Genomic DNA, 27,113 nt, shown 5'->3' with positions numbered 1-27,113 from the left:
CTTATGTGTTCTTTGGTTGGTGGTTTAGTCTCTGAGAGCCCCCAAGAGTCCAGCTTAGTCAACTCTGTCAGTCTTCCTGTGGAGTTCCTATCCCCTCCAGGGCACATAGTTCTCCTTTCCTGGGGCTCCAGCTAATGCTTGGCTGTTGGTCTTTGCATCTATTTCAGTCAGCTGCTGGGTGGAGCCTCTCAGAGGACAGTTATGCTAGGTCCCCGTCATGCATGTCCTTTTGGGTCTGGGTTACCTCACTCAGGATGATATTCTCGAGTTCCATCTATTTGCCTGCTAAAGTCATGATGTCTTGGTTTTTAATAGCTGAATAGTATTCCATTGTGTAGATGTACCACATTTTCTGTATCCATTCTTCAGCTGAGGGATATCTAGGTTGTTTCTAGTTTCAGGCTATTATGAATAAGGCTGCTATGAACATAGTGGAGCATGTGTCCCTGTGCTATGGTGGGGCATCTTTTGGGTATATGCCCTGGAGTGGTCTACCTGGGTCTTGATGTAGAACTATTCCCAGTTTTCTGAGAAACCACCAAGTTGATTTCCAAAGCAGTTGTACAAGTTTGCACTCTGTAGAGGAATCTAGAATGGCTGAGAAGCACTTAAAGAAATGTTCAATGTCCTTAGTCATCAGGTAAATGCAAATCAAAACAACTCTGAGACTCCACTTTACACCTGTCAGAATGGTTAAGGTAAAGTCCTCAAATGATAGCACATGCTGTCAAGGATGTGGAGCAAGGAGAACATGCACTCCTCCATTGCTGGTGGGAGTGCAAGCTTGTACAAATTTAATTCTAATAGTGACTGAGCTGAGAAGGGGAGAGGTAGTGGCTAAATGGTGTGAGCTGTAGTTACTGTTTTATTTCTACAAATGGAGGCGTACCATCTAATTTAAAAAATATAAATAGTTCTTAAATCTGTATGAAAAATTCTGAGTTATATATTTGTATTTCTTAAGTTTTTCTCAGACTTAAAGGGTACTGTGCTCTGGTGGGGACAGATAACCCAGCTAGAAAGACAGACCATATCAGTGGCTCTCGTGCTTAAGCCTGTGACTTAGAACTTGAGCTGAGAAGGAGTCTCACTTTCCCTCTTTCCAGTTTGCCTTTACAAAGCACTGGAGAGCAAGCTGCTTGGTGGGAGTGAAGCACCCTGGCCTGGAGTGCTCACTCACCAGCCTCTGCAGCCCACAGACAAGCAGCTAGAAGCAAAGCACAAGACGGTATCATGGAAGCAGGCTATCACCGGGGGACGGTAGGCAAAGCCCACCCTGACTAATGTGATCTGTGAATCACCTGGGAGACAGAAAAGAGGACTACAAAATTTGCTGGTAACACACCTCATAGGAGGGATGGATAAAACAACAACCTGGAGAAATTGCCAAGAAAGCAGAAGAAAAAAATCTAGTAAGGACAGTATTATTGATTTAAAATGGGAAATGATAGAACAGCCACTTAGGGGAAAATAGTTTGGGATCAAGCTGAGGAGATTATTAGAAACATGATGCTAGAATTTAACAATCAAGTGATCATACATAGCCCAGAGTTAGTTAAAGCATCAGTTGGCCAACAGTTTAACTATATGACAGTACATACAGGAGACACCTCAGATCCAGTGCAATGAAATCAAGCCAAGAGCTGAAGCCATGATAGGCAATGTGTGACTATGTGAGCTCAGTCAGCTCTACCCTTCCTACTCCTCACTGGTTCACCTAAAACAGAGATAGTCACGGTAGAATTCACAAGCACACGGTGAACAGCAACTAGCTACAGGCTGAAAGCATATTAGGAACAGGGACAGACATCATATATCTTAGTTTCCTTTCTGTGCTGTGAGAGAATACTCTCCCAAAAGCAACGCAAGGGCTGAAGGGCTTACTGTGGCTCAGAGTTCAAGGTCCAGTTCACCATGGTGGGAAGCCACGGTGACAGGAACAGCTGGTCCGTCAGCGCTTAGAGAGAGAGCAAGTTGGTACTCAAGTGCCTTCTTCATTTTATATAGGATCCTCTTCTATGGAATGGACCCATTCACAATCGAGATAGGTCTTTCCAAATCAATTAATACAATCAAGATAATTCCTTACAGATAGTCTCAAGGTGGTAAATTTAACCTAGATAACCCATCACAGGTACACCCTTTGTCCTAGGTGATTGTAGAACTTGTGAAGTTGATAATCTCTGTGTGCTATATAAATGTTTGTGGAAGACATAAATATAGGAATTTTGATGAAATTGGAAATCAACCAGATACAAGTCAAAAATAATTACAAACCAAAGATCTACACATAGCAATCTGAGGCTTTATCATACTCCATGCTGTCAAATGGGAGCAGCGGCAGGCATTTAATAGGAAAACCAGCACTTACTTAACTGCTGCTAATAAAATGTTTCTAAATAGGTTTTTCAAATGTGTAATGGGGAAAGCTGAGACACAGGCGCTCGCTCGCTTGCAGATGTGCTCAGCAGCAGCTGCCATGTGCCCTGTCCCAGTCCGGGATCCCTTTTATCACAGATAAGCATGATGTGATGACGGTTCAGTCAGATTCACCATGAGACTTGAAGTGTGCATCCTTTCTATTTCCTACCAACACTTCCATCTGCCCCCTGGGACTTCGTCTTGTTTTCTTCACCCTGGGAACAGCCCTGTGCGTGGATGATGCTGTGCTTTGAAAAGGCATTCACTCCAAGATATCTGATTTTAAAGGGGCTAATTTGGCACCTACTTGCTACAAAGTATACTTCATTTGGTTTTGGAAAGGGACAAATTTAAAGACAAAACAGAGAAAAGGCAAAATGGTTTAAAAATAACTAACCACAATATTTTAACTAGTTGGGCTGTCTACATTATCTAGAGAACACAGTCACAGGTCCCCTTTGCCTGAGTCTACAAAGAATCTCACTCAATTCTCAAACAGTCATGGGTTCCTGTAGTTAACGAAAGCTGATGGTGGACAAGAATGAGCTTGACAGTCCAGATGAAATGAACACACACTAAGTAAGTTCAATAAGCATTCACTGCATCCAGTATGTAGAGAGCCAGCGTGCTGGCCTCATGACTGCAGGTCACATGTACAGACATCTCCCTTCACCTGTTCCATCCCCTGACGGTCATTCTCTTGCCAGTATTCTTGGTCACACACATTCACTCATTTATCCACTCAGATTCTCCTCCATCCCGGTCATGCCCTCTCTCCTCCAAGCCGTGTTTCTTTCTGGAGTCCCCATACAGCCTTCTCTTCAATAACCACAATACCTTGTTTCTTTTTCTAATTAGAAAACTTCCCATAATCCCTTAAAACTCAATGTGAGTGGCACCTTCCTTCTCCAGATCTCTTTACTGTATCAAGTCATGTCAGATTCAAAATGTTGTGGATTTTGGAGCATTTCAAATTTTAGATTTCTGGACTAGGAATGTTCTGCTCGTGTGATGCAGATCAAGAGCTTAACAAGTATTAGTTCAGCCTGAGTGCTCAGCAGGAAGACAGAGGCGAGTGCCTGCCGCCATGGTGAGCCTGCTGTGCATATTCTTATTTAATCTCCTCAGCTGTTTGCAGGAACTCATTTTACTTTGATAGACAGGGAAGTCAGGACTCCAGGAGTTTAGGAACACAGAAATTTGTGAGGACAGGGTTGCCCTCTAAAGCTCATGCTCTTTCTATGTAGTGGTACAGTGCCCTACTGTGGATGTTCAAAGGAGCGAATGTTGTGCACAACCTAAACTATAACAAGAGATGAAGTTAGCCAAGAAGTTACCAATCAACCAAATGCTGTATGAAGAAATAAAACGAGTTGTTCAACTTCAAAACTTGTGAGCAGGGCATGGAATCTCCTGGTCTGGAATAAGCTGATTACAAGCAGGGATGGCCAGCCGGGATAGAGAGTGAGAGCTGTGCTGGGAGGTGCAACTTAAATTTCTTATGATCCTGCCAAGGAAGAGAGCCAAGGGCAGACATCATACCTGTGGACTCCTACTTTCAGCTTTGTATCTAAAGAGTAGCGAATGAAATACAATCTGGTAGCTCATCCTACCTAAAATCCTAATTTTAATAAAGACATGTACTTTTACTCAAGAACCATAGAAGTTAAATATTCAGGTGTCCTCTTTCATGTCAAATGAACATAAGATCATAAAATTGAATAATTCACTTCACAAGTCTTTGTATAAATAGGACTCCTATAGATTCTTCCATTTGAAATGTATACAATTAACCCTAGTCACATCTATCAATCTTCTAAGTCTCTTAAGCTACACCCTTCAGACATCTTGACTTTAACCACAGACACGAACTGCTTAGCTTGTTCATCATGTGCACTGTGGTCATCAGAACCTAAGCTCATGAGACCACACTCAGAAGCACCTTGAGCACGGCACTCACTGTGCATTACTAACCAGGACTGCTTTGAATGGTTCTTATAACTAATCTCTTCAAATGACATCCATAAACCAAACTGAGAGGAACTGATTACAGGGTATCATCAGCAATCCCTTGGAAGGATTCCACCACAGACACAGCAGAGACCGTAAGTGATCATCCACATGCTAGAGAAGCCCTATACATTCTTTCAGACAGTTAGTTTTAGGTCCTTTAAACATGTTTCACTTAAAGCAACTGCATACATTAAATTCTATGTGAAATGTAGCTCTAATGCTGTCGGCAAGGAGGAAACCCTTATTTGAAATTAGTGGGAATAGCAGTCTAATTAGTGAGAACTCTATAATACTTTATATTTTAAATTGAACCATTTTGTCTCCCACCTTACATAGTCAGGTAAATATTTAATATGATTGAGTAGAGATATCTAGGCCCTAATAAAACAAATAGCTATTTTGTTTGCAACACCTATAGCAATAGGTGCCATAAAATACAAACTTCAGCTTTGAAATTTTTATTATTTTGAGTTTAGAAAATTCCTTGTAGAAACTATCTCTACACATTTACTTAGTGTCAGAATTAGAACAGATTATATACTGGCAGAAGGTGTCACTCACTTGTGGCCCACTTGTTAATTCATAACAGAATGTTCATATTAAAGGCACTCTAGACAGGAAGCAAGAGATGCTATCTATCTCTAATCCTCTAGGGTTTTGAAAGCATCCTGGGTACCAACTTCTTCACTGAAGATATTGGAATACCAGACAGAAAGGAACATCATGAATACTGTGTCTATGCTCTTCACTTAGAGGGGAAGGGCCTAAGACCCAAACACACTCATAATCTTAAATACACGTTACAATTTAAAGGCTGAAAGTCAGTGACTTAGACATTTAGAAGTTTAAAGATGAATAGATCAAGTCCACAGGAAATATAAGAACAGAGAAATAAAGACAAAAATCAGCAATTACTAAAATGAAAGAAAGACAAAATAATAGTAATTTCTTTGAATAGAACAAGATTATTAACTAAGTATGGTGGTGTATATCTTTAATCCATGCACCAGAGGCAGAGGTGGGCAGATCTGACTTCAAGATCAGCCTGAGCAACATAACCAGTCCCAGGACATAGATCCACATGTCCCAAACAAAACCAAATCCAAACAACAACCATAACAAGCACAAACAGGAATAAAAGTGAGGCCATTACTTTTCGTATATCCTTGGGATCACACCATATGGTCACTACCGTTAGTGTATATGTATGTGTGCATGCTTACAACTGTGTGGGCGCATGTGCTTATGCATGTGCTGGAGGAGACCCACGGTTGATGTCAGAACTCTTCCTAGGTTACTCTCCATCGAGCTGAGAACTTACCAGCATGGTTAGTTTGCTTGCCAGCTCTGGGCCTCGTTTGTGTCTGACTTACAAGGGCTGGAGTGACAGACAGGCTGCCATATCTGGCATTTATGTGGCTGCTGGGGATGTGAGGGTCCTAACTCTGCTTCTCACGCTTGTATGGCAAATGCCACAACCACTGTGCCATCCCCCAAAGCCCCATACTATCCCTTTACAAGTTATTTGATGTGTGTGTGTGTGTGTGTGTGTGTGTATGTGTGTTGCTCTAAAAATATGTGTTTTCCTTTATATAAAAGAGCATTTTTCTTAATGTGCTATTCAAAACTTTCTCCGTTTAAGGCAAAGCAACCATTTGATCAAATCATTTCATTTTTATTGCGCATAAGAAGTCAACAGTCATTTTTATTATTGTTCAGTACATTTTCTTCAACTTTAATGGCTTTAGATATTTTCGCTTGGTTATCAGCCATCTGGTTATGATGTGGCAGGCTTTGGTTTTCTGTTTACTATACTTGAGATCCATTGGGCTATTGATGATTTATTATTATTACAGCAATTTTAGGAACTTTCTTGCTGCTACCTCTTCAAACACTTTCCCGCTCCACCCTGTCCCCACCTCTGAGAGTTTAGGTGCTGATATTATGTTGTTCGTCCCGCTCTACCCCATCTCCACCTCTGAGACTTCAGGTGCTGATATCATGTTGCTCACTCTCATTCTGGATTTAAACTAATTATTGTCTTGTTCTGATCCTCAGTTCCCTTTTAGAATACTTGAAAATATTTATGGTGGTTATTTTATAATTGCTCTGTGTTAATTCCATCATCTTAAGTGCATATTTATTAATTTTGTTGCTTCTATGTCCCACATTCCTCATTGCCTCCAAAAATATCCATTCTTTCATTTTTAATGTTGTTTTGCATGTGAAAAAAGCTCCAGCATTATATAACGGATGAGCTAGGCTCTCCCCTCTTCCCTTTTTATCCCTCTGCCCTTTCCTCTGGCTCAGGCCATTATACAGAGCAGGCTGCTCTTCAAACTCAGCCCTTCTGTCTCAGTCTCCTCATTACTACAGGTGTGTGCCGCATCCACCAGCAGCAAGCCTGTATTCTTCATGTTCCTGTTAGGCTCAGGATGGTCCAAAATGGCTCTTGAAAGGATGAAAAAACCTACTTCTAAAGCATACGCAGCATAGGCTAATGTCTAACCACCGCAGCACCTACAGTAGGCTCTGGTGACTGTGGCTCAGCTCACAGAATCCCAAGGGTGGTGCTGTTCCCTGGGCCTGGGGTCTGCCCAGGTCTAATGCTCTGCTTCGGCTAGGGCTCCTCAGGGTAAGATGCTCTTCTTCCACTAGGGCCGTCAAGGGTATGAACTCCGAGATGGAATGTTTGTTTTGGTTTGCTTTGTTTTTACTATTTTTTTTTTTATCATATCTCAACTTTCCTTTAGAACTTTTCTCTTTGACCTTTGACCTGCTAACTGTTCTTACTCTAAAAATTTCTCTCGGGAACTCATAATTATTTAGCAAAGAACTCAAACCAGATACTCATCCTTTTAACACAGTCCAGTGTTCTTTCCATGACACTAGGTTTAAGCTGCCCAGTACTTGGTGTGTGTGTGTGTGTGTGTGTGTGTGTGTGTCTCGCTTGTGTACTGATTTGCTCCAGTATTTAGTTCCTAGTACATCTGCTGCCTCCATTCGACTTCTAAAATGAGAACCAGTCCACTGTGACAGCTTAAACAACTCATGCTGAGAAATCTCATTTGTTTAAGAGCTATCCCTGAACCACACTATTCCAACCATGCAAAACTAAGTCATCCACACAGTGTTTTAAGAAAGGCAAGAGATACGGTGTCCCTTCCATAGTCTGTGCTCCTTACCCCACCATGGGGCCCACAAAGCTTGCTGCTTCTCCCTGTCGGCCAGCTTAGCTTCTGAGTAGGAGCAGGGGCTTGGGCACCACATGTCTTCCAACTTGAGTGTCCTGATGCTGATGAGACCTGCTGCATCTCTTTGTGCACAAGGCATCTATCAACTTGTGTTTACAGGGTATCCATAATTCAATACCTTTTAAAAGAGATTTACTTATGTCTATGTGTGTGCCTGAGTATGGGGACCACACATGTGCAGAGGCCAGAAGAGGGTGCTAAATCCTCTGGAACTGGAGCTACAGGGGGCTCTGAGCCACCATGTGGGTGCTGGGGAGCAAACCTGAGTCCTCTTTAAGAGCAGTCAGTGCTCTTCTCCCTGAGCCATCCTTTGTCCCTCATGACGTTTTAAGGAAAGGAGAGCTATGAGATTGAAGAATGGGAAGGAAGCTGGCTTATAAAGCAGGCTTTTAGGAGAGTCTATGTAATTCACAGGAGGAGAGAGATGACTAACTTAGTCAGAGATTAAAGGCCTCATGGACGATTCTCCTACCTGTGCAGCTGGATATATTCTCGGGGTCTGTTGAGCAGGTGAAGGAATCGGTCTACAATCTTGTTCTTTCCTACACCCTGCAAGTATATAAACAGATTTAAACAGTAAGAGGCTTTGGAGGTAAATTTCTGGCAAGCTACTTCTTCAAAGGTCTACTACTTTTGTTGTTACTAAAACCCAAATCATCAAACATGCACAGCACATCACCTGTGACAGAGGCCACTGAAGGCTCACTCTGACTCTGAAGCGTGGCATCCCTATGCTGATCTTATGAGAGGAAGACCAGATGCTGGCGTCTACCTCTTGACCTATGTTTGCACAGTTAAGTCTCATATTACCACAGAACATTGAAGACTGCAGGTTATAAAATGCCATCAAAGGCAATCATATATATATATATATATATATATATATATATATATATATTACAGAGATAGCTTTTAAAGTGTTTGAATTGGTAAAGACTGTGAAATTTTAAGTTTGTAATATGTTTTATGTTCGTGATGTTTATCTATCTGAGATCTTGGGGATGAACCACNATATATATATATATATATATATATATATATATATATATATATATACTCTTCTTCAGTTCCTCAGAAATACATTTTTCAGTAATAGAAAGAGAAACAGAACACTGTAGTTCTTCTTGATTTAGTCCTGTCCTTTAAAACTCCGGGACTTTAACACTGGGCGCATTAGCATAGTCTGGCCGTATGTGCTCTTCTTAGATGTGCCCTCCTTCCCTCTGACTCATGATGGAGCTACTGATCTTCTGTAGAAGGCAGACCATGTGCCCACATTACCTCCCTACAACCTAACCACTAGGCTGTGTGTGAAGAGCAACAGTTAAAGAGTTGAGTTCAGAATCGTGGGAAATATCAATAACAGCATTAATTTCTTATACTGTCTCAGGGTCTCTGTTTTTATGTGCCATTTAATCACCACACAATTGTGGCACCATCAGTTAGGAAATAAGATTGTCTTAATCTCACAAACCCAGAAAGTAAGGCTCAGAAATGCTAAGCAGTACACTAATCACAGTCACTGACAGGATTCAGTTCTAGGTGTTTGACCCTGATGCCCATCACTTTAGTTCTTGTGCAGCAGGTTATGTTTTTCAGTATGAAATTCATTTAGACAATCTGGGCCTCAAGCTACATCCTTGCTCACTCCTAGAAGTCATCCTCAAAGCTTCACATTTGTTACGAAAGCTGGAGAAGCAGGCTGACAGATTCACTAGTGCAGGGATACTGGGTCATTTCCTCTCTTAGGAACTGACTTAGTGTCTACATGGATTTCACCCACAAAAATGTAAGCCTAGCACAGATAAGGAGAACTACACCTGCACATCTGCATGTCAATTACAACAGCATGGAAGCTTTTATGGCATGCTGTAAGAAACTTAGTTTAAAATAGATAAAATCAGATGATGAAGATGTCTATGTTAAAACTTTCAGTTCTTTTAATTTCAGTAAGCACAGAGAAATGCAAACATCACAGACTCAAGGTAACACCAGAAACAGCAAAAATCTAAAAGCTGTTGAGTCCTGAAAAACATCAGGAGCTCTGCCTCTTCATTAGCCATCACAGCAGAGCCTGGAGGCCCTGGCAGAGGCAGAGGCTAAGATGCCCCATGCATGGGAGCAGCTCCTTGCTGTGTCCTTGGGGTCTCTAGCACACTGACCTCCTGTCTTTTTGCTCCACAGCATCTGGGGTGTCACTTCACTCCCACGCCCTGTCACTATGCAGAGTCCACACTTGGTTGCTTGGCTGCACTGGAGACCCCTGTTCCTGCCAACTGAAGGGATGTGCAGGCTGCACTCACCAGACTCCATGCACACTTTTATGCCTAGCAGGACAACACTGCTCTGTATTCCACCACTCAAGGTAAGGACTTTAGTATAAACCCGTCTTTTTCCTCCCTTCCTTCTCTTCTTCCTTTCTCAGTTATCAGCTCCATGAGTACACAGGCTGAGTGCTGTCCTGAATGAGCTTGAGATGACAGCATATATAATATATATGACAGCATATATGATACAACACTTCATACAGACAGGCTGTAATATATATTATATTGTAAATTATCATGTGCTGTTCAAGCCCCTTAAAAGCAGACAGCTGGATGGAGTGTGGTGGTAAATGCGCTTAGTCCCAGAATGAGAGGGGCAGAGGCAAGCAGATCTCTGTGAGATCGAAGCCAACTCTGTCTACACAACTAGTTCTAGAACAGCCAGCCAGTGCTAGAAAGAGAGACCTTGTCTCAAGATTCAAATATCAAAACAAATAACTTTAAAAGCAGGTGGAGCAGGGAGGCCCTCTTCAAATCCGCTGTCTTGTGATAGCTGGCCTCCTTACTCTAACAAAAGAAAACTAAAATTAGCACCAAGGAAAAGCAGCACACCTTGAGAACAGCCAGAAGGGGGACACTCCCTAAAGAGGTCGCTGTTGCTTATCCCATAGAACAAAACGCCTGTGTGGAAGAGGGAAGGCCAAGCTCACTCATGGAGAGACTGTTCTGCTCTGTTGGGCCTTCAGTCCAGAACGGCAGTTTCTGCGAGATGACTCTAAGTGCCCAGGTGTGGTTACAGTTTCTATATGTCCATTCATACTCATTCCAAGAAACGCACCAAAGGAGACACTTTCTCTATGGAAGCCTCCAGCTGGCTGTTTCAATGAGGCTACAATTTTTAGAGGATGTTTGTAAGCCCCCAAATTTGCTATTTTTGTTTGTTTGCTCTCTTAATTGGTCTACTCCAGTTGTCTGTGCTGGCGGTTAAGAGCATCGGATTTAGTAGTGCTTTGGTACTGAGCTGCTGCTTCTTTCTACTTGCTCTTTATCCTCCTTTGCTTCCTAGATACTTGCAAACTCACTGGAAGTGAAAGCGTGGCTTTCCTGGGTCATTTCCTGAGCAATACAGATCACACGGGATCACTGCTGAGGTTCACAGTGAAGGTGGCTAAATGAGGCATCCAAGATGCTTTGAGTCTTAACCTGAGACCGGGGGAAAGCCAGTGCATGGAAGATTTGATTTAAAGTAATCATGAAATTAGAAGGTATGGGGAAGCGGGAGCAGGGGTGTCCTAGTAGAGAGAATGCTATAAGGGGAGACTTGTAGGTTCTATGATCCAGAGAGGACTGCAAGAAGTCAAAGACCACACAGAGGTGGAGAAGGGGCTGCAAGGAACAGGCTGTATAGGGAGGTGGCTCGAAGTGTGGCAGAGCCCAGGCAGCCAAGAATCTGCACTGTTTCTAAGAGCAGCCACTGAGGCTGGGGAGTGGTCGAGTCAGCCGGTCAGCTCTGGAAAACTAGTCTGATGGAATGGCAGAGAGAAAGAAGTGAGCAAGGGAAGCAGTGGGGAAACTCTTTAAAGGGTTCCATAATGAAGACGGCCTAAGTCCAGGAGCACAGGGACGTCAACAGACAGTCTGTCACAGAGACAGTCAGGAAACTGCTAACATCACGATGGAGGATATGATGGAGGGTAAGGAGATGAAGACATCAGCCTTCATCCTGGGCTGAGAGTGCTAAGAGGAGGCCGTTAGCTGAGAAAAAAAAAAAAAAAAAAAAAAAAAAAAAAAACGGGGGAGGAGATGTGGGGTTGCTGGGTAGGGGAGGGAAGTTTACAAAGGCAGTTTAATTTTGGACATGTTTATTTTGAAGTGCCTGTTTCCCACAGCTAGTTCTTCCTCTTCAATTCCCTGTCTTGACTCTAGAGCTGCACACCCTCCTGCTTGCCTCCCTACCTCCACCCTCACCACAGCACAGCACACCCCGCACTTTGGTCGGCTCCTTTCCTAAGGCAGAGATCTCACTGGGTCACTTCCTACTTCACTTTAAGAGGCTCTCACAGTTCCTTCGAGGAAATGCTGACAAAATAATCTAGGAAGGAATTTCTGTAAATATCCTGAGCAAAATGAAACAATTACAGCTGTGTGTTCCTTCCCATCAGTTTTGTCTAGAACAGAAGATCCTCAGGAGTACTTTAATTGAATAAGTACATAAATAATGTCTAAGTTTTCTGTCATAACAATTACATGCACTCCCTTTTCTCACTGGGAAATGTAGAAAATAAAACATTATTTAGTATGTAACTGCTAAAAAATTACCTGCTAATATTTTCACTTTATCCCTGTGCAAATTTATCTTTACTTACTAGCCACTATTCTATAAATGCAATTTGTCTCTTTTAATAAAATTAACATAAAAGAAATTCTTACATAGGTATTGAGAATATATTTAGTGAGTAAAACTTTTTGAAAAGGTGAAGGTATAGGAGATCTCATGAAATCAGCTTTTTTCTCCCCATCACTGCCCTGCTGAGCCCTTCATGACAGCATACTAGGAGGCGGTGGCCTCAGAAGGGCAGGAGTAACAGAGGATAGGAAGCTCACAGGCAGAACTCAAACCAAAGGCAGGAACTCTACAATCTTCCAGCTCGGGGAGCTCGGGGTCACAACTTGGAACTTATGAGTCTTATTACTCTAGTTAAACTGTGTACTCAGGCAATTAAGCCCTCTGTAGAGGAAAGGGATCTAAGGCTGTTTTCCTGAACACTCTCTTTGTATTCTATCACAGAGGGAAAGAAGAGAAAGAATAGGAGAAAAGGGCTAAGAAGAGTAGAAGTCAGGCCGAGGGAAAGTCACCCAGAAATGGCTTTGGGCCCTGAGACTGAAGTGTGAGACTTCACATCAGTGACAGGACTTGAAGAGGCTCCTCAGCAAAGCAACCTGAGGCTGACGCTCGCTCGCTTCACTGCTGTGGGCTCCTGTCAGCCTCCTGTCCCTAAAACAGCTGACTACAAGGCTCATCCTACCTCATCTGCTATTTTCCAGCCCCTGCTCAGCTTTCTGGTCAGATGTCCTCACTTCTCCGCAGCTTAGCCTGACTATGCTGTTTTCTCTCCTCCAACCCTCAGCTCAGAATTCCCCCATCCATCTTCCTAGATCACCGCCATGCCCTAGGGGACACCAGTAAAGTCAGGCACCTCAGCAAGAGTGCATCCCCCTCAGATGTCCCTCTCCTGACTCCTGTGTAACCTTCAGGTAGGAAGCCCCAGAACTGAAGGAAAGGGGAGGAAGTTGGAGCCCTGCACTTGGCTCTTCCTAAGGGGACAGTCGCCTCTTATTGGTGACTTCCAGTCCTGTACTTTGTTCTTCCTAGGGGGCCAGACAACTCTTGTCGGTGCCTTCTGTTCTTTATGATGAAAGTTTCTGTGATGCTCTGTACTGAAAGTGGAGATTAACATTTACAGAGCTGCTGCGCATACACAAATACCCCTTCAGTGCACAATGGCTCGCATGCGCACACCAGCCATGTACATGGAGGCAGTAACACGCCTGTTTTGGAGGGGAGCACGCTTAAATTAAGTTCTAGGCCATGGAGAACCGAAGATAACCCCATGTGCTGTAGCTGTACCTCATATTTGATCGCACAAAACAGACATCAAGAGGTGGCTCCCCTGACTGCTTTCAGGAGGCTTTGTGTCACAATGCCACCGAGTCAAACAAATCTCTGTCAACACAAGGTTCTAAAATGGATCAGATCAAGTATCTGGGACTGTCCTGTGTGGAAGTGAGGGCAGCCAGTGAGGGGCAGTCCCCTGCAGTTGTGCTTTCCGTGCGTCCCAGTGCGCGCCATCGACAGGCAGAGCTCTTGCTCTCTGGCTTCGTCCTTCTTTCCAGTTCCCTTCACTCTTGAATATTTGTACAATGCTGATTCAGTCTGCATGATATTTAGAAATTATCTTTCAAGAGAGTCCCTAGTCCCATTTTAGAGAAGTAACTGAATGTCCTTAAATATTACACACAGTAAACAATAGCAAAGTAAAATAATTGTAAGAACTGGAAAAAATTCTAACTGGCTTTTTTTAAAATTGAAGCTTTTCATTGAATGGTGAACCTTCAAATCTTTTGCTTAACCTTTCTTATAGTTCATTACACTGGAGCTTGGACACCAGGATTATAATCTGTGCACCTGCTCTTACCTGGAGATTGCTTAACCAGCCTCTGGACTCGGGTTTGCCCATCTAAATACAAAGGCACAGGCTAGCTGGTCTCTAAATACTACCATATCCTTTAGTCTTATGCCCAAGAAGGAGATTGCTGCCATACAATCAGCGATAAATTCTTATTTTTCCAAGTTCTCTCAATAAAAGCAGATGATATAATCAGAAAAACAACTTTACTAAAAATGAACAGGAAATAATCCTAAATATTCACAAAGATGGATCTTGTAATGGCCAAGAAAAGAAGACAGAGTTCAAAGGCATGACTCCCATATAAAGCTTCCTGCAAAAGGCTATGGTCCTTTCCTTACAGGAATAAAATCTGTATTTCTATAATCTACTTATGAAATACACGGTTACTATATATAGTAAAGAAAGTTTGGAAGTGTGGTCAGCCTCAGCACTACCAAACCAGCATGGAGGGGATAGGGAGATCAACGCATCCTCCACGAGAAAATATGAATCCAACACAAACATGGAAAAACGGTTACTAAGAAACACAAGGCAGAAAAACTAAAATGGTGGAGAGAATGTGATAGAATAGCAAAAAGTTTCCAGACTACATACAAGCCAGGCAACTTAACTACTGAAGAAAGCTTGGGAAGGCACGAATCCCAGCTTGAAGGTGAGCATCACTGTACCCGATGAAAACAAGGCCCTCGCCGTGGGTTGTGGCTGCTGGAGTTACTGGAGTGTAGCACGCTTAGTTACCCAGCTCCCTGCTGTCACTACCAGCTGGGAAACGCAGACAAGAACATTTCTGTACACACTGTTCAGTCCCTCTGCAGATATTAGACAATTACACTGGTGTAGGAACATGGCACGCGCCTGATGAACACAGAAGAACCTGCTTAGGCCCATTCCTAACAAGTTAGCAAAATTCACACATGCTTTAATTTTGGCCACAAAATATGTGCAGTGTCTTAATACTAAATAACTCAGTTGTGAAACCTTTGTCCACAGAAAAAAAACTGATCACAGTAAGCCTGTAATTAGTAAAGGGAAGAAGATAGGAAATAATAACAATGGTCACAGAATCCTGCTTGGCTGATGTTAAGTAAATGTTTTCTGACTTTTACAGTGCAAAATAGATAAAATCGAATGCTATAAAATTAAAAGGTTATGTCTAGCTTAGAACAAATGAATATAATTTAATTTTGTTGTATAAATTAATCAAGAAATTAAATGGGCTTAATAAAGTTTACTCTAATAAAGTTCCCTCACTAGATTGGTATAATTCTATATAATATATTTATACTAAGTGGGACAAGCTCTCTCAAAATAAAGATAACAGGAGAAAACATCCTTTTGTTATGATGTGAAACATTAATCATGGCTCCAGGCTTATTATGTACTAAAGGCTGGTTAAGCTGGGGGCACCGCTAAGGTGACTGGATGATGAGGGAGCTGACATTGGTCTAGCTGAAGGAGGGAGGTCACTGAGAGGAGCCTCCGAGAGGTTCATGTAGTCTGGGCCCTTCGCGGTGAGATGAGTCTTCCCAACGGGAGGTTTGTAGGCTGCTGTGCACCCAGTGGGATGAAGCCTGTCGGCCAATGCTGAAACCTCTGAAATGGCGCCACAGGAGCTCTTCTTGTTACAAGCCTTTCTTTCAGGTGTGTGTCACAGTGACAGACATCAAACTGAACAGACTCTCAAACAGACTTTGATGGACACTGACTAGAGCCAACCAGCAGTGGAATCAGACTGCAGAACATGGGAAAGAGACCACTAAGAAATCTGCTAAGAGAACACACTACAAGATGACATGCAAGATGGCTGTCAGTAAAGCGTTTGCCACACAGGCGTGAGGGCAAGTGCTCAGGTTCCCAGCACCTATGTCATAGGCACAGCCATGGCAGTAGATGCCTACAAACTCAGGACTGGAGTGGTAGACCAGAGATCTCTGGGGCTTGCTGGCCTGCCAATGTAGTCAAGCACGATCAGTGAGCTCCAGGAAGAGACTTATCTTAAAACCTACAGTGGAAAGTGGCCGAGAAGCTGCCTGACCCTGACCTCTAGCCTTCACACAAGTGCAAACGCACATGGACACATGAATCTCAGAAGTTTTGGAGAAATAGAAGATTTTCAAGATGTTATTGACTGTTGAATGGGATAAATACATACTCTACTTCTATATAAAAGAAAAACCTGAATGTCCTTTACTCTGTGTACGAAGTGCAGTCTCTATCCTGGACTACCATAATTACTCAACAAAGTCAGCCACTGCATTTTTGCTGCTGTTGTTATTATTATTAAAATCTACCGAATAGAACTTGTGTGATATTGGAGAAAATGGAGATCTAAGTCTGCCACTAAGTGGCTATGTGATCTTGGACAAATACTGGAACCTTTTAAAGTTTGTCTGTTTATAGGGAAGATATAGAAAGTACAACTCTTATTTTACTGGACAGTGTTATTGTAGAACTAAGTAAATGATTAAAGGCATTAGTAGTTGTAAAGCACACACATATCACTGCTTTTAACCCTTGTTTATAAGAAAACTATATAATTCAACTCCAGATGAAATTAAATACAAGGCACAGCTGTCTTAACATTGAATCTGAGTAGGAGATGCCATAGATGTTGAGAGAATAGCAATACTGAATTTCTCTGTAATAGCAAGTTAGAAAGGCTTGCCAGAGAACAAAGCACCTGAGGACGTTCACAGGCTAAGATGACAAAGTAGGGCCATTCACCAAAAACAACATCACCAAGGGCTGAGGGAGCAGGTGAGCGTGCGAATCTTGACAAGGGAAAAATAAACATCATGAAACATACTAAAAAGCTAAGACTACAAAGTATAGCAGGCAGCTATTATTTTATTATGTAAAACATAACAAAAATTTGGTTTAAAATGAAAAAAGTCAGAAGTGATTTTATCGATTGTTCAGGTAGGAGCGGCTGTGAATAATTAATTGTACCTCATTAAGCATAGGTCAAATGCTGATGATTTGCTGTGAAGTCTTGCCTAATACCAAGCCCAAATGACACTGTGTAGCTGATTAAAGTTGAACTTCTAAAACAAAACAGGCAAGGCTTTAAAATAATGCTTATGCAAGGGTAGCCGAGCATTTTAGATGGTATTAGAAAAATATGTTCCCATCTAATGTCTAGCAAAACGCAGCTGCTCTCAGAACTCAAGCATGCTGGGGGGTTGGTCTGGTGCTGTGTATAGAAGTGCTAAATCCTGTACGCCAAGATCTGGTTGCCCCAAGTAAGAGAATTCTCACATACTCCAGCCTTTGTTGTGTGTAAACCTTGATCACCAATTTAAAGTTAATTGGTTAATAAAAGGCTAGAGTCTGTGACTGGGCAGTAGAGAGAAAAAGGCAGGACTTGGATCCAGTGAGGGAGAGCAGGGAAAGGAGGAGAAAGGAGACAGAGAAGAGGAGGCTGCCATGAGAGGAGATGGACCGTGAGCACTTGGCCAGGAGAAATGGACCCCGAGGACAAGCTGAAGGAAGAGAAATAGCCTGGGCGAGGCTCAAACTGCAAGTAACAAGGGACATACAACTGGGATGTAAGTTAGAATAGCTCACAACCTGAACAATCTAGGCTTGCAGCTTGTAAATAATGGGCTAGCTAAAACAATTTATTTTACACAAGTGCTCTTATCCCCAAATATTTAATCATAGGGACTTTGAATTAAATGAAATGACATACATATAGGCTGATCCAGTAACTCAATTTCTATAAATATGTGTGCTTCATATGGACGATTGTTCACAAAAAAGGAGGTGCCAGGAAGTTTGCTCTTTGTGTTCCTAGAGCTGGGGACTCACTCCCTTTACCCACCTCCCTAAGCATCATCAGTTAAGAGATGAGCAGACAGCTCTCTTTTTGTTGAATGGAATGTCATGCTAAGATGATAATATAAAAGGAAGACTCCTGGTTACCAGGGGAAGTTGCCATGCTGTAGTTACAGGGGAGGGGGCACTGTGTAGAGCTCCTACATCTGCAGCAGAGGCTCCTAAGTGACCAAACGTGCAAGTCCAGGGCACCAGTCCCATTTGGTTCAAGGGTGGCGATTCTGCCTCATTTACTAGAAAGACTGCTCTGATATAAAACCCTACACCCAAAATAGAAGCTTAAAAATGTATTTTGTCTAAGTAGAACATAAGCCATGTTATTCTCATTTACTTTGGCAAGTGTTGTATGTGGACCTGTTTTCGGCTTCCTAACAGACATATGTGGAATTCTAGCTAATGCTCTAGACACTTAGGCAGGATGGAACTATATGCAAGGGGGAAGGTAGGATTGGCTCTAATAAAGGTAAAAATCATTGAGATACCTCACAATCAACACTCACTTCCTGTAGTTTCCCTTGCTTAAAACTTACAGTTAGTATCCCAACAATCTTCTAAAATACTTCCAGTTACAATAAAACTTAAACTTCCTCATGGAGTCCAGCCAGCACTTGTTTGTAAACAGAAGGCTGGGCAGCTTTTAACTATAACCACTTCATCATATAAAGAGTAGTGAGTATATTTACATTTATGTCAACCTACTGTTGACTTCTCTGGCATACTTAAGCCCCAAAGTTTTACTTCATTCTCTCTGTTCCCTGAGTTGTCATCGATGTTTCAGAAAGAGAGAAGGGGGAGATGGATCACCGCTACAGTGATGGGAACTGGTGCTTTCTCTCACCTTTTCAGTGAAACAACAGCCACACCACCATGGGGAGCTAAGAGTCCACAGCCTGTGGCCTGCACTCTCTTCTGCCTGCTTTTTCTCATGGTGATGCTTGACATGGCAGACATGAACACAGATGAGCAGGAGTAAAAACATTGGGAGGTAGGAAAACCACTGATCAACAAAGCTGGGTGTTAGTGTTCAAAGCTACTGAAGAAGGACCTAGTTACCTAGTTACCGTAACTGCGACAGTATACCATCCTGAATAAAGAGCAGAGAAAGAGAACGAGCCAGCCTCGCCCTGCACTTGCTAAGGGCCCTCCGAGTCTCTACTCCTCACACCGTCAGGAGCAGGTGGACAAAGGCTAACCAGAGTCTTGCCTGTTCCACACATGGATGGCACCTCTTGAAAACAAGTTTGAATGGAACTCAGTTGGCTCAAGTGTTTATCCTGTTCCATTTGGGCATTTAGCCAGCCACGTTGGCCCAACTTGCACCTTCTGATTGATAAATACAGTGATGAAATGCCACTCTTCATCGCTAATGCTAACTAGTGACTGTTTGGAACACAAAGATAACCCAGCTCTGATCATAGGGCTCCTGTCTGTCTCAGATTCTGAGCTATCTTAGGCAAATGGGCACTGAGCCATGGCTTACCTAGGTTCCTACTGGCCCAGCAGGGGCACATTTATAGAAGAGTTCAGAAAAATCTGTCTAAATTTTAAATTCAAATTACTTCTAATGTTTTATGAATTACTGATATTTATACTTCGTCTACTAAGTAGGAAATGTGGAATCCTCTAAGACACTTCTCAAATACATGATACTTTTTCAAATACCTGGTAAATACTATACAAAAGCATCTGAGAGGAGGCCAGTAAAATCCAGGTGCTCAATGGCTCACTCACACCGGCAGACAGGGCAGGTAAACTTGTGACTCTAACCAGATACTGACAGAAACCTAAATATGGTGGTATATTTATCACTTCAGAGAACTGAGCCAGGACAGTGTTTTACTCAGTGTCTTGGACCCTGGGCGTATAAGAGGTCTCTGTGCTTGCTTCATTTCCACAACAGCACATTGCCACTATGAGGATAAGAGCACACACACCAAAAGACAAGGGACTGGGGTGGGCATGGAGGAGAGATGCTGACCAAGATCAGAGGCTGGAATACAGCACCAGGACAAAGATCCACTCAGGAAGTCAACTCAAACTTAGATTTGAGAACAGACTTCAAGGTGAGGAATTCTTAAGATGCCAGGCTGAAAACAATAGGATCAGACATGGCAATATCAAACAACTCTCTGAAGGAGTCAGAACTCTCTATTAGATAATGTAAAAGACACAGATAATCAGTGCTATTGCTGGTGGAATTGGTGGTGAAGGCTGCAGCAGCGGCGCAGACACACTCCTTTAGTCCCAGAACTCGGGAGGCAGAGGCAGGTGGATCTCTAAGTTTGAGGCCAGCCTGGTCTCCAGAGGTAGTTCCAGGACGGCCAAGGCTACATAAAGAAACCGTCTTGAGAAACAAACAAAAAGACACAGACAGCAGAAATACCCAATCTAAAAGTCTCTTCAATACGGGTACTCAATAGATGCTGGTGATAGAATTCTAGGTTTATAATCAAAACTCAGAAAATCCTCCTGATATGAAAATGGCCGATCATGCCTTAACCTCTAGAAATCTGCCATTTGCACTCTAGTGTCCCGGAGAAACCATCCTCAAAGCCCCAGCTGCTCTGTGTAATGCTCAGTCTACTCTTTCTGTCATTCTGATCTGTTGCTGAGTTGTCAGCCATGGCTGTTTCTAGCGTCATTCACTTGACAGCAGGAATTTTCAAAGGACACACTAAATAAGTGCACCAGGCTTTACACACCGAAAAAATTCTGTTAAGAACTCTGAGCTTGAGCCGAGCTGGATGGCACACACCTGTAATCTCGGCACTCAGGAGCAGAGGTAGGTGAATCTAAGAGTTCAAGTCTAGCCTGAACATAATAGCCTCTACATAATAATTCCCAGCCCAACCAGGGATATACAGCGAGACTCTTAAAGCCCTCTGGGTTTGTGAGCTTTGGAATGAGAGTGAGGAGGGGGAGGGGAGGGATGTTGATATAGTACACATGTATAAAGTTCTAAAAAAATAAAAATTAAAGAGTAATAAAAGCATACTACTATACTAAAAAACTAAAAGAGCTCTGGGCTTTATAAGACTGGAGTCGTTTCTCAGTCAGACAAGACCACCAAGGATTCAATGCCACCTGTCAACCACTCTTCATTAGCCTACAAAAATCTCAGTAAAACAGAAGTAGGTAGACATTCCAAATGGGGAAAATAACCATGAATTATAGTTTTTTATGTTTAATTCTTGTTTAGAAAAAATGAACCAAGAAAATACAAAAAAAAAAAAAAATGCTTGTAAAACTTCCCTAGGATGCATGCATCTTATTTTAGCTGGCACTAAGCATGGTGCGGAGTCCTTCCTATGCTTTATCATGAGTTATCTTTAGCCCAGCAGAGTGCATACTGTCTATGTTGCCAGGCTAGACCTCAGGAAGCTGAGCCATTCACCAGAGTCCACTCATATGGGAGCACCAACTAAACTACACTTAAGATCTGTGCCTTCAACGACAGACCCAGTTAGTGGGCTCACGAGGGCAAGAGCTTGCTGAGTAGGCCTGGTCCCCGAGCTTGATTCCTGGAGGGTATGGGAGAGAGTCGGAGGCAGAAACTGCGCACACCTGTAAACCCAGAACTCCTGCAGGGAGGAGGCGACCCAGAGGCTTGTGGGCAGCCAGCCTGGAGTCTGAAAAGACACCCTGCCCCAAAACAAGGTAAAGGAGACAGAGTCGTCCTCTGACCTCCAAACACGATTGGAGACACAGGCATGTACACAGTAATAGTAAATAAAATTTAAAATTTTAACTTCAGGCTTGAGAAACTATAAGGAATCTACATTTTTATATAAGTACAAAACAAGAAACACACACACACACACACACACACACACACACACACACACAGAGGCCAAGCTTCTGGTTGCCCTTAAGATTAACTTTTAAAAACAAAGTGCTGGTCACTTTGGGTCTGATGATTCAATTGACGAAAATAGCAGAATGTGATTTAATCTAAATACTGAGTGTCTGCCCATCCCTTACATAAGCATATACAGAATAACCTCTCCACAGTGTAGCAGTAGTGTGTGGGGAGCCCAGGACAGAGATGGACAGGAGAAACACGGTTCTTGTTCCTGTGGAACATACAGATTGGAAGGATGGTCACTATATGGGAAATTTGGCTCCATGAAACTAGAAAATGAGGGAGAAGAGAAGCAAGGGAAGCTCGCTCTCCCAGGACAAGGCAGCTCCCTTCCAGGAGCTGAGGAGGGAGACCCCAGGTAGAAGGACAGGCATACAAAGGCCAAAAGGACAAGAACCTGCATGGAAGGTTAGGGTGGTTCAAGGCTAAGGAAGGAACACCAAAGCCTGGTCTGGAGGGCTGAGCAGAGCTGGTGCCCTGCACTGTCATGTGGCACAGCTAGGATGTGGGCTCTATCTAAGTGGTGAGGCACTGACTACAGCAAGCACACGGGGGAACACTTGGGCTGCACTGACCGACCTGGCTGAGAGTGGACCCCAGCAAGCGCAGGAGAGGCAACTACAGCCTGAAAGCTTTCTGCACTCCAGGTGGAGGAGACAGAGCCTGACTAGGGCCGCAGAGCTGGAAAGCTGCAAATGTGCATGAGGTAAATGGACAGTGTGACAGGAGATGGGGAACACTTTGAATCTTGGGATAATTCTAAGTCTTAGTTGGTATAGATGCCTGTTTTGATGGTAAAGAGTTTTATGCTGTAAATTTAAATATATTGTTTTATTAGGAGGAGGAAGAATTTCCAAATTCTTATTCCCCCCAAAATGAGCTTACTGTACTGGCAGTCACTCCCCTGTGCTTGGCTCCCAGTCAAAACTCACCTGGTTACCAACCAATAGTAAGTGTTCTCCAAGGACAAAGTCTTTAAGCATGCCTTCCATCACTAGCATGTGCTGGAAAAAAGATACAATCAGATAAAGTTAGTTATATGGATGTTATCTAGGAGTACAGAACATATATTCTAATAAAATAGGTAACTGACTTCAATTAAATACATTTGTATTATTGTTTGAGACAAGGTCTCTCTCTGTAGCTCTGGCTATCCTATACACTCGATGTAGACCAGGTTAGGCTCAAACTCAGTGACCCATCTGCCTCTGCCTACCTAGTACTGGGATTAAAGGTAAGCACTACCACCCTGGCTATAGTTAAAAACATGTTTAATGAGGTGGATATAAGTAAGTTCAGTAATCAATTGTGTCATCAATATTGACAACTTCAAATAGCTCGTGTGAGCAAGAGTAAACTATTGACCAATATTTCAACAAATTTCTATAATCCAATTCAAATATTTGCATTTAAACTCTGTAGACTTGCCTTTAATTTAATGCAACATTAAATTTAAATTGACAAATTGCTAGCATAAGCAAACAAAGGCTACCAAAAGCAACCAAATGTCTCCGTTCTGAGCTTTCTCTTTCTAAAATGTGTGTGTGTGTGTGTGTGTGTGTGTGTGTGTGTGTGTGTGTATGTGTGTCAAGAGAAGGCATGGGAAACAGAGATGCACTCATTCACACACATAGCTTAACCATTTACCTTCAAAGCTATGTAGTCAGAATTAAAAAGCACTCTTTCCCTTCCAGTTCTTTTCACTTGAATTATGACACAACAAAATAAAAAAGATGAAATTCTGGTTGCAGCAGCCACAGAGGAGGCTGCGTTCTCTTTGTAGACTAAGAAATAGGACATCTGTGAGTAGGTTACAAAGGCTCATGGGACTGAAGGAAGAGCTGTGTCCCAGCACACTCTAAATCTTCTAGGTTTCTGGATCAAATCAACAATGGCCCGAAGTGCTCAAGGTACTCAGGCTCTATTTTTGGAAACAGCAAATTAACCTTTTATTATGCATACATGCTACAGATATTTTCCAGAATTTTACTTGCTTGCTTTTCTTGAACTTATTTTTTTTTACACGCAAAATCTGTCAAATTCTGCAATATTTTCACTCTTTTTTCAATGAGAAATAACAACTTACAAGGCTATTTTCCCTTCCTTCAAGAATAATGAGTATATCGGCATTTCTTAGTTTCCTTAAGTTAGAAACACTGGGGAAGTAAAGGTTTAACACGGTTTAAGGTAAAATGACTGCATTTGCTTACTGTCTTCCTGGGCCACTAAAAAGTAAAACAAAAGGCACTGGGTTATCAGTATAAATAAAGAGTATTCTGATAGCATGCGGGTATGACTACCTTCTAAAACAGTGTTTCTCAACCTGTGGGCCGCAATCCCTTTGGGGATTAATCATTTCACAGGGTCGCATATAAGATACTTACATTATGATTCATAACAGTAGCAAAATGACAGTTATAAAGTAGCCATGAAAATAGATTTATGGCTGGGGGTCACCAGGACATGAGGAGCTGTATTAATGGTGGTGGCAATAGGAAAGCTGAGAGGCACTGCTCTAGAAGGAGGACCTAGGACATCACTTACACTGGGGCTTGCTGCTTCCTTTTAACTAAGTGAAAACTTGGTGGCAAACTCAAGGCCCTAGTACTTCCCGGAACTAATAAGCTAAGCAGCTGGAGGAATGGACAAAGGCATCCCGGATGGGCCTGCACAGGTGACACTGCAGACCCCGGGCTCTGTCTGCTCTCTGCTCTCATATCCTTCTACTGCACACCCTCCTCACACCTGCCTGGTGGGCTGGAACCAACGTGAAGCAGCTGAGGCTAAGGTCACTGCCCACATGAGTCCCTTGGTCGCCCTTGCATGCAGGCAGGTTCTCTCTTGTACCCATCCTCCTGCAGCTCTGTCCTTTGCTCTCTGTCTTCCTGGCTGTTTTGCTTTGGACACCTAGGATATGACAGAGTGGACTGAGCCTACATGGACACAGGGCCCCGTCTGAGAACCAGGTAAGGGATATGAGCAGAGCTGCAGGCTGGTGGTCAAAGAGCACAGGGCTTCTCCCTTGCCCTTTCCGAGCAAACCTTCCAAACTGAAAACAAGTTTTATTTCCTTATGTTCTTGTATAAATAACAGAATTTTCAGGGCGAGTGAGACGGCTCAGCAGGTAATGGTTCTGCCCCGTTAGCCCGAGGACCCAAGTTCAGTCCCCAGGACCCACGTGGTGGAAGGGGAGAACCGATTCCCACAAGTTGCTCTTTCTCCCCCATGTGTGTGACCACAGATATACATGAACTCACAACATACAAAAACAAAACAATGCCAGTGTTTTCAGCTGTAAGGGATTGTACCACGAGATCGGTGTCTGCAGGCTTTCTAGTGATGACTGCTATTCCCCAGTCTATCAAAGGCAGCCTAACCCTGCCCCCTTCTCGAGTCCTCATCTTCAGCCCTCGTCCTCTTCCCAGCTCACTACAGGATCCCTTTCTTTCTCTTGATGGCACTGACACCACCATGGCCACTCTGCCCATCTTGCTCCTCTCTTAATGGGATCTCGTTAAAACCAAGCTTTAAACCAAGTCTTAGTTAAACTAAGACACACACAGTACACTCTTTTCTGTTGCCACAGCTGGGATTCAGGGGTTTATAATCTCTGGCCTAGATTTCGCTGGCCAATTTAGCTTCTGAAACTCCCATTTCTCTCAGGGCAAATGTGTTCTCCACACTAGAGCTGTGGCTGCTTCTTTGTTCAGAGACTTGCCACTCATTTTTCAAAGTTCCTGACATGACTCTCAGTGCTTTGGGAATAGCACTTTCTCCTGTTCCTGTGTGGGACCAATCTCTGCTTTTACCTCTGCCACACAAACCCCCCATCTCCTCCTTCCAGTGTGGGCACCATCAGGAATGAGTTCTGTTCCCTCTCTATCCACCAGACGATGTGCTTGCTGAGAGAGTCCAAAACAAAGTCCCCGTGGGTACCACCTAAGGAGCCCTGTAAGGTCTCCACTCCCACTGCCTCAGATCATTTGGGTCCTCCTTGACTGTGACCTGGACTGTTTCAGTAAGCCTGCTCCACTGTCTGTCTGATTTCTGACTCTTGGACAACACCGGAAGGTGAAGAGAAAGTTATTGAAAGTACAAATGTGCTTAAACTCTGTCACTGGGTTTCCTCGACAAGGATCTTAATTCCTTCCTTAGTGAAGCCTGGACAATGCCGTCCTTCCTCATGCATCAGCCACATTACTCAACACCACTGGAAACCAAAGCTCAGTGGACTGAGTTCAAGGGTATGCATCTTTCTAAGACATGGTCTCTCATACATAACCAAGGCTCTGCAGATACCCATCTCAGACTGAGTAAGTTTCCATCTTTGCTCTGTAAGCCAGTTTTCTGAGCTTTTTTTCAGTCAGTGACCATCAATCACCTCATTGGTGTTACCATAGGAACCTGCATATACCTTCATCACACTCTGTAGTAACCATATGTACTTACTGGCCTATATTTTCCTCTACATCAAAAGCAATTTATGACTTTATGAGTCTTGGAGGTGCATCTGCGTGTGTGCGAACATTTTAATCTTTGTATCCTGACGCCAAGGGTACCCTATGGCCAAGCCTGACTCATGTTTAATTTTTCAGGTCTAAAGCTCCTTAGGTTTATTAAAAAGCTACTAATCTTGTTATTCTACAAGTTCTCTTAGTTACTGCTCCAAGGGTCATATTCCACAATAAAGGACTTAATGAAACAATACTCCTTAGAATAGATGTTCAAAACCTTATTAATCCCTTTTAATTTCTTCAATACTTATTTACCATGTGTTAGAAACTTTGCTATTCAATGGAGACAGGAGATGAAGGAAAGACCAGGGGAAAAACATTTTAAAGATCATTCAGTGCTCTGTGGTAAGAGGACAACAGGACATCACAGAAAAGATGGACTGGATATGCCCTCTGTGACATTGGGGATTCCTGTTTCTAAGACAACATGCAGCAAAAGTGAAGGGGTGATGCCTACTGCAGAAGCAAACCTAAGGAAGCCAGAACTGCAGCTACTAAATCCTTTCTAACGGCTCATTTGTTATGCTCTGCCGGAGGAGGAACAGTTGGAGGGTTACACAAAGCCCCTCGAGGCGTGCGTGGAAAGTTCACTGAGGACCTGCAGTCCTCAATGTCTGTGTCACCAATAGCATAGCAACAGACACTGTTCAAGGACAGGGACACAACGGTCTTCCTTCCCACTAAACTGCTCTTCTACATCCGTTCTAGGTCATGAAGCCTTTGCAACCTTAACTATTTTGGAGTTTTTTTTCTTT

The 27,113-nt window shown here is 42.9% G+C and overlaps 1 protein-coding gene across 2 annotated transcripts in view; it reads right to left on the bottom strand.

Annotated features, from left to right (window-relative positions):
* Positions 1-27,113, bottom strand: part of Vwa8 (von Willebrand factor A domain containing 8) — a 322,019-nt gene that overhangs the window by 137,696 nt on the left and 157,210 nt on the right. For both annotated transcript variants that reach the window (XM_029541466.1, XM_021203139.2), the window contains exons 20-21: positions 22,777-22,848; positions 8,161-8,237 (exon numbers count right to left, since the gene is read on the bottom strand). In XM_029541466.1, the coding sequence (XP_029397326.1) occupies positions 8,161-8,237; positions 22,777-22,848 (149 nt within the window). The remainder of the gene's footprint in view (positions 1-8,160; positions 8,238-22,776; positions 22,849-27,113) is intronic.

This window comes from Mus pahari, chromosome 8 (assembly GCF_900095145.1).
Source record: "Mus pahari chromosome 8, PAHARI_EIJ_v1.1, whole genome shotgun sequence".
NCBI classification, from domain to species: Eukaryota; Metazoa; Chordata; class Mammalia; order Rodentia; family Muridae; genus Mus; species Mus pahari.
Note: the sequence above shows the minus strand (reverse complement) of the source record. Positions and strands in the feature narration are given on the sequence as shown.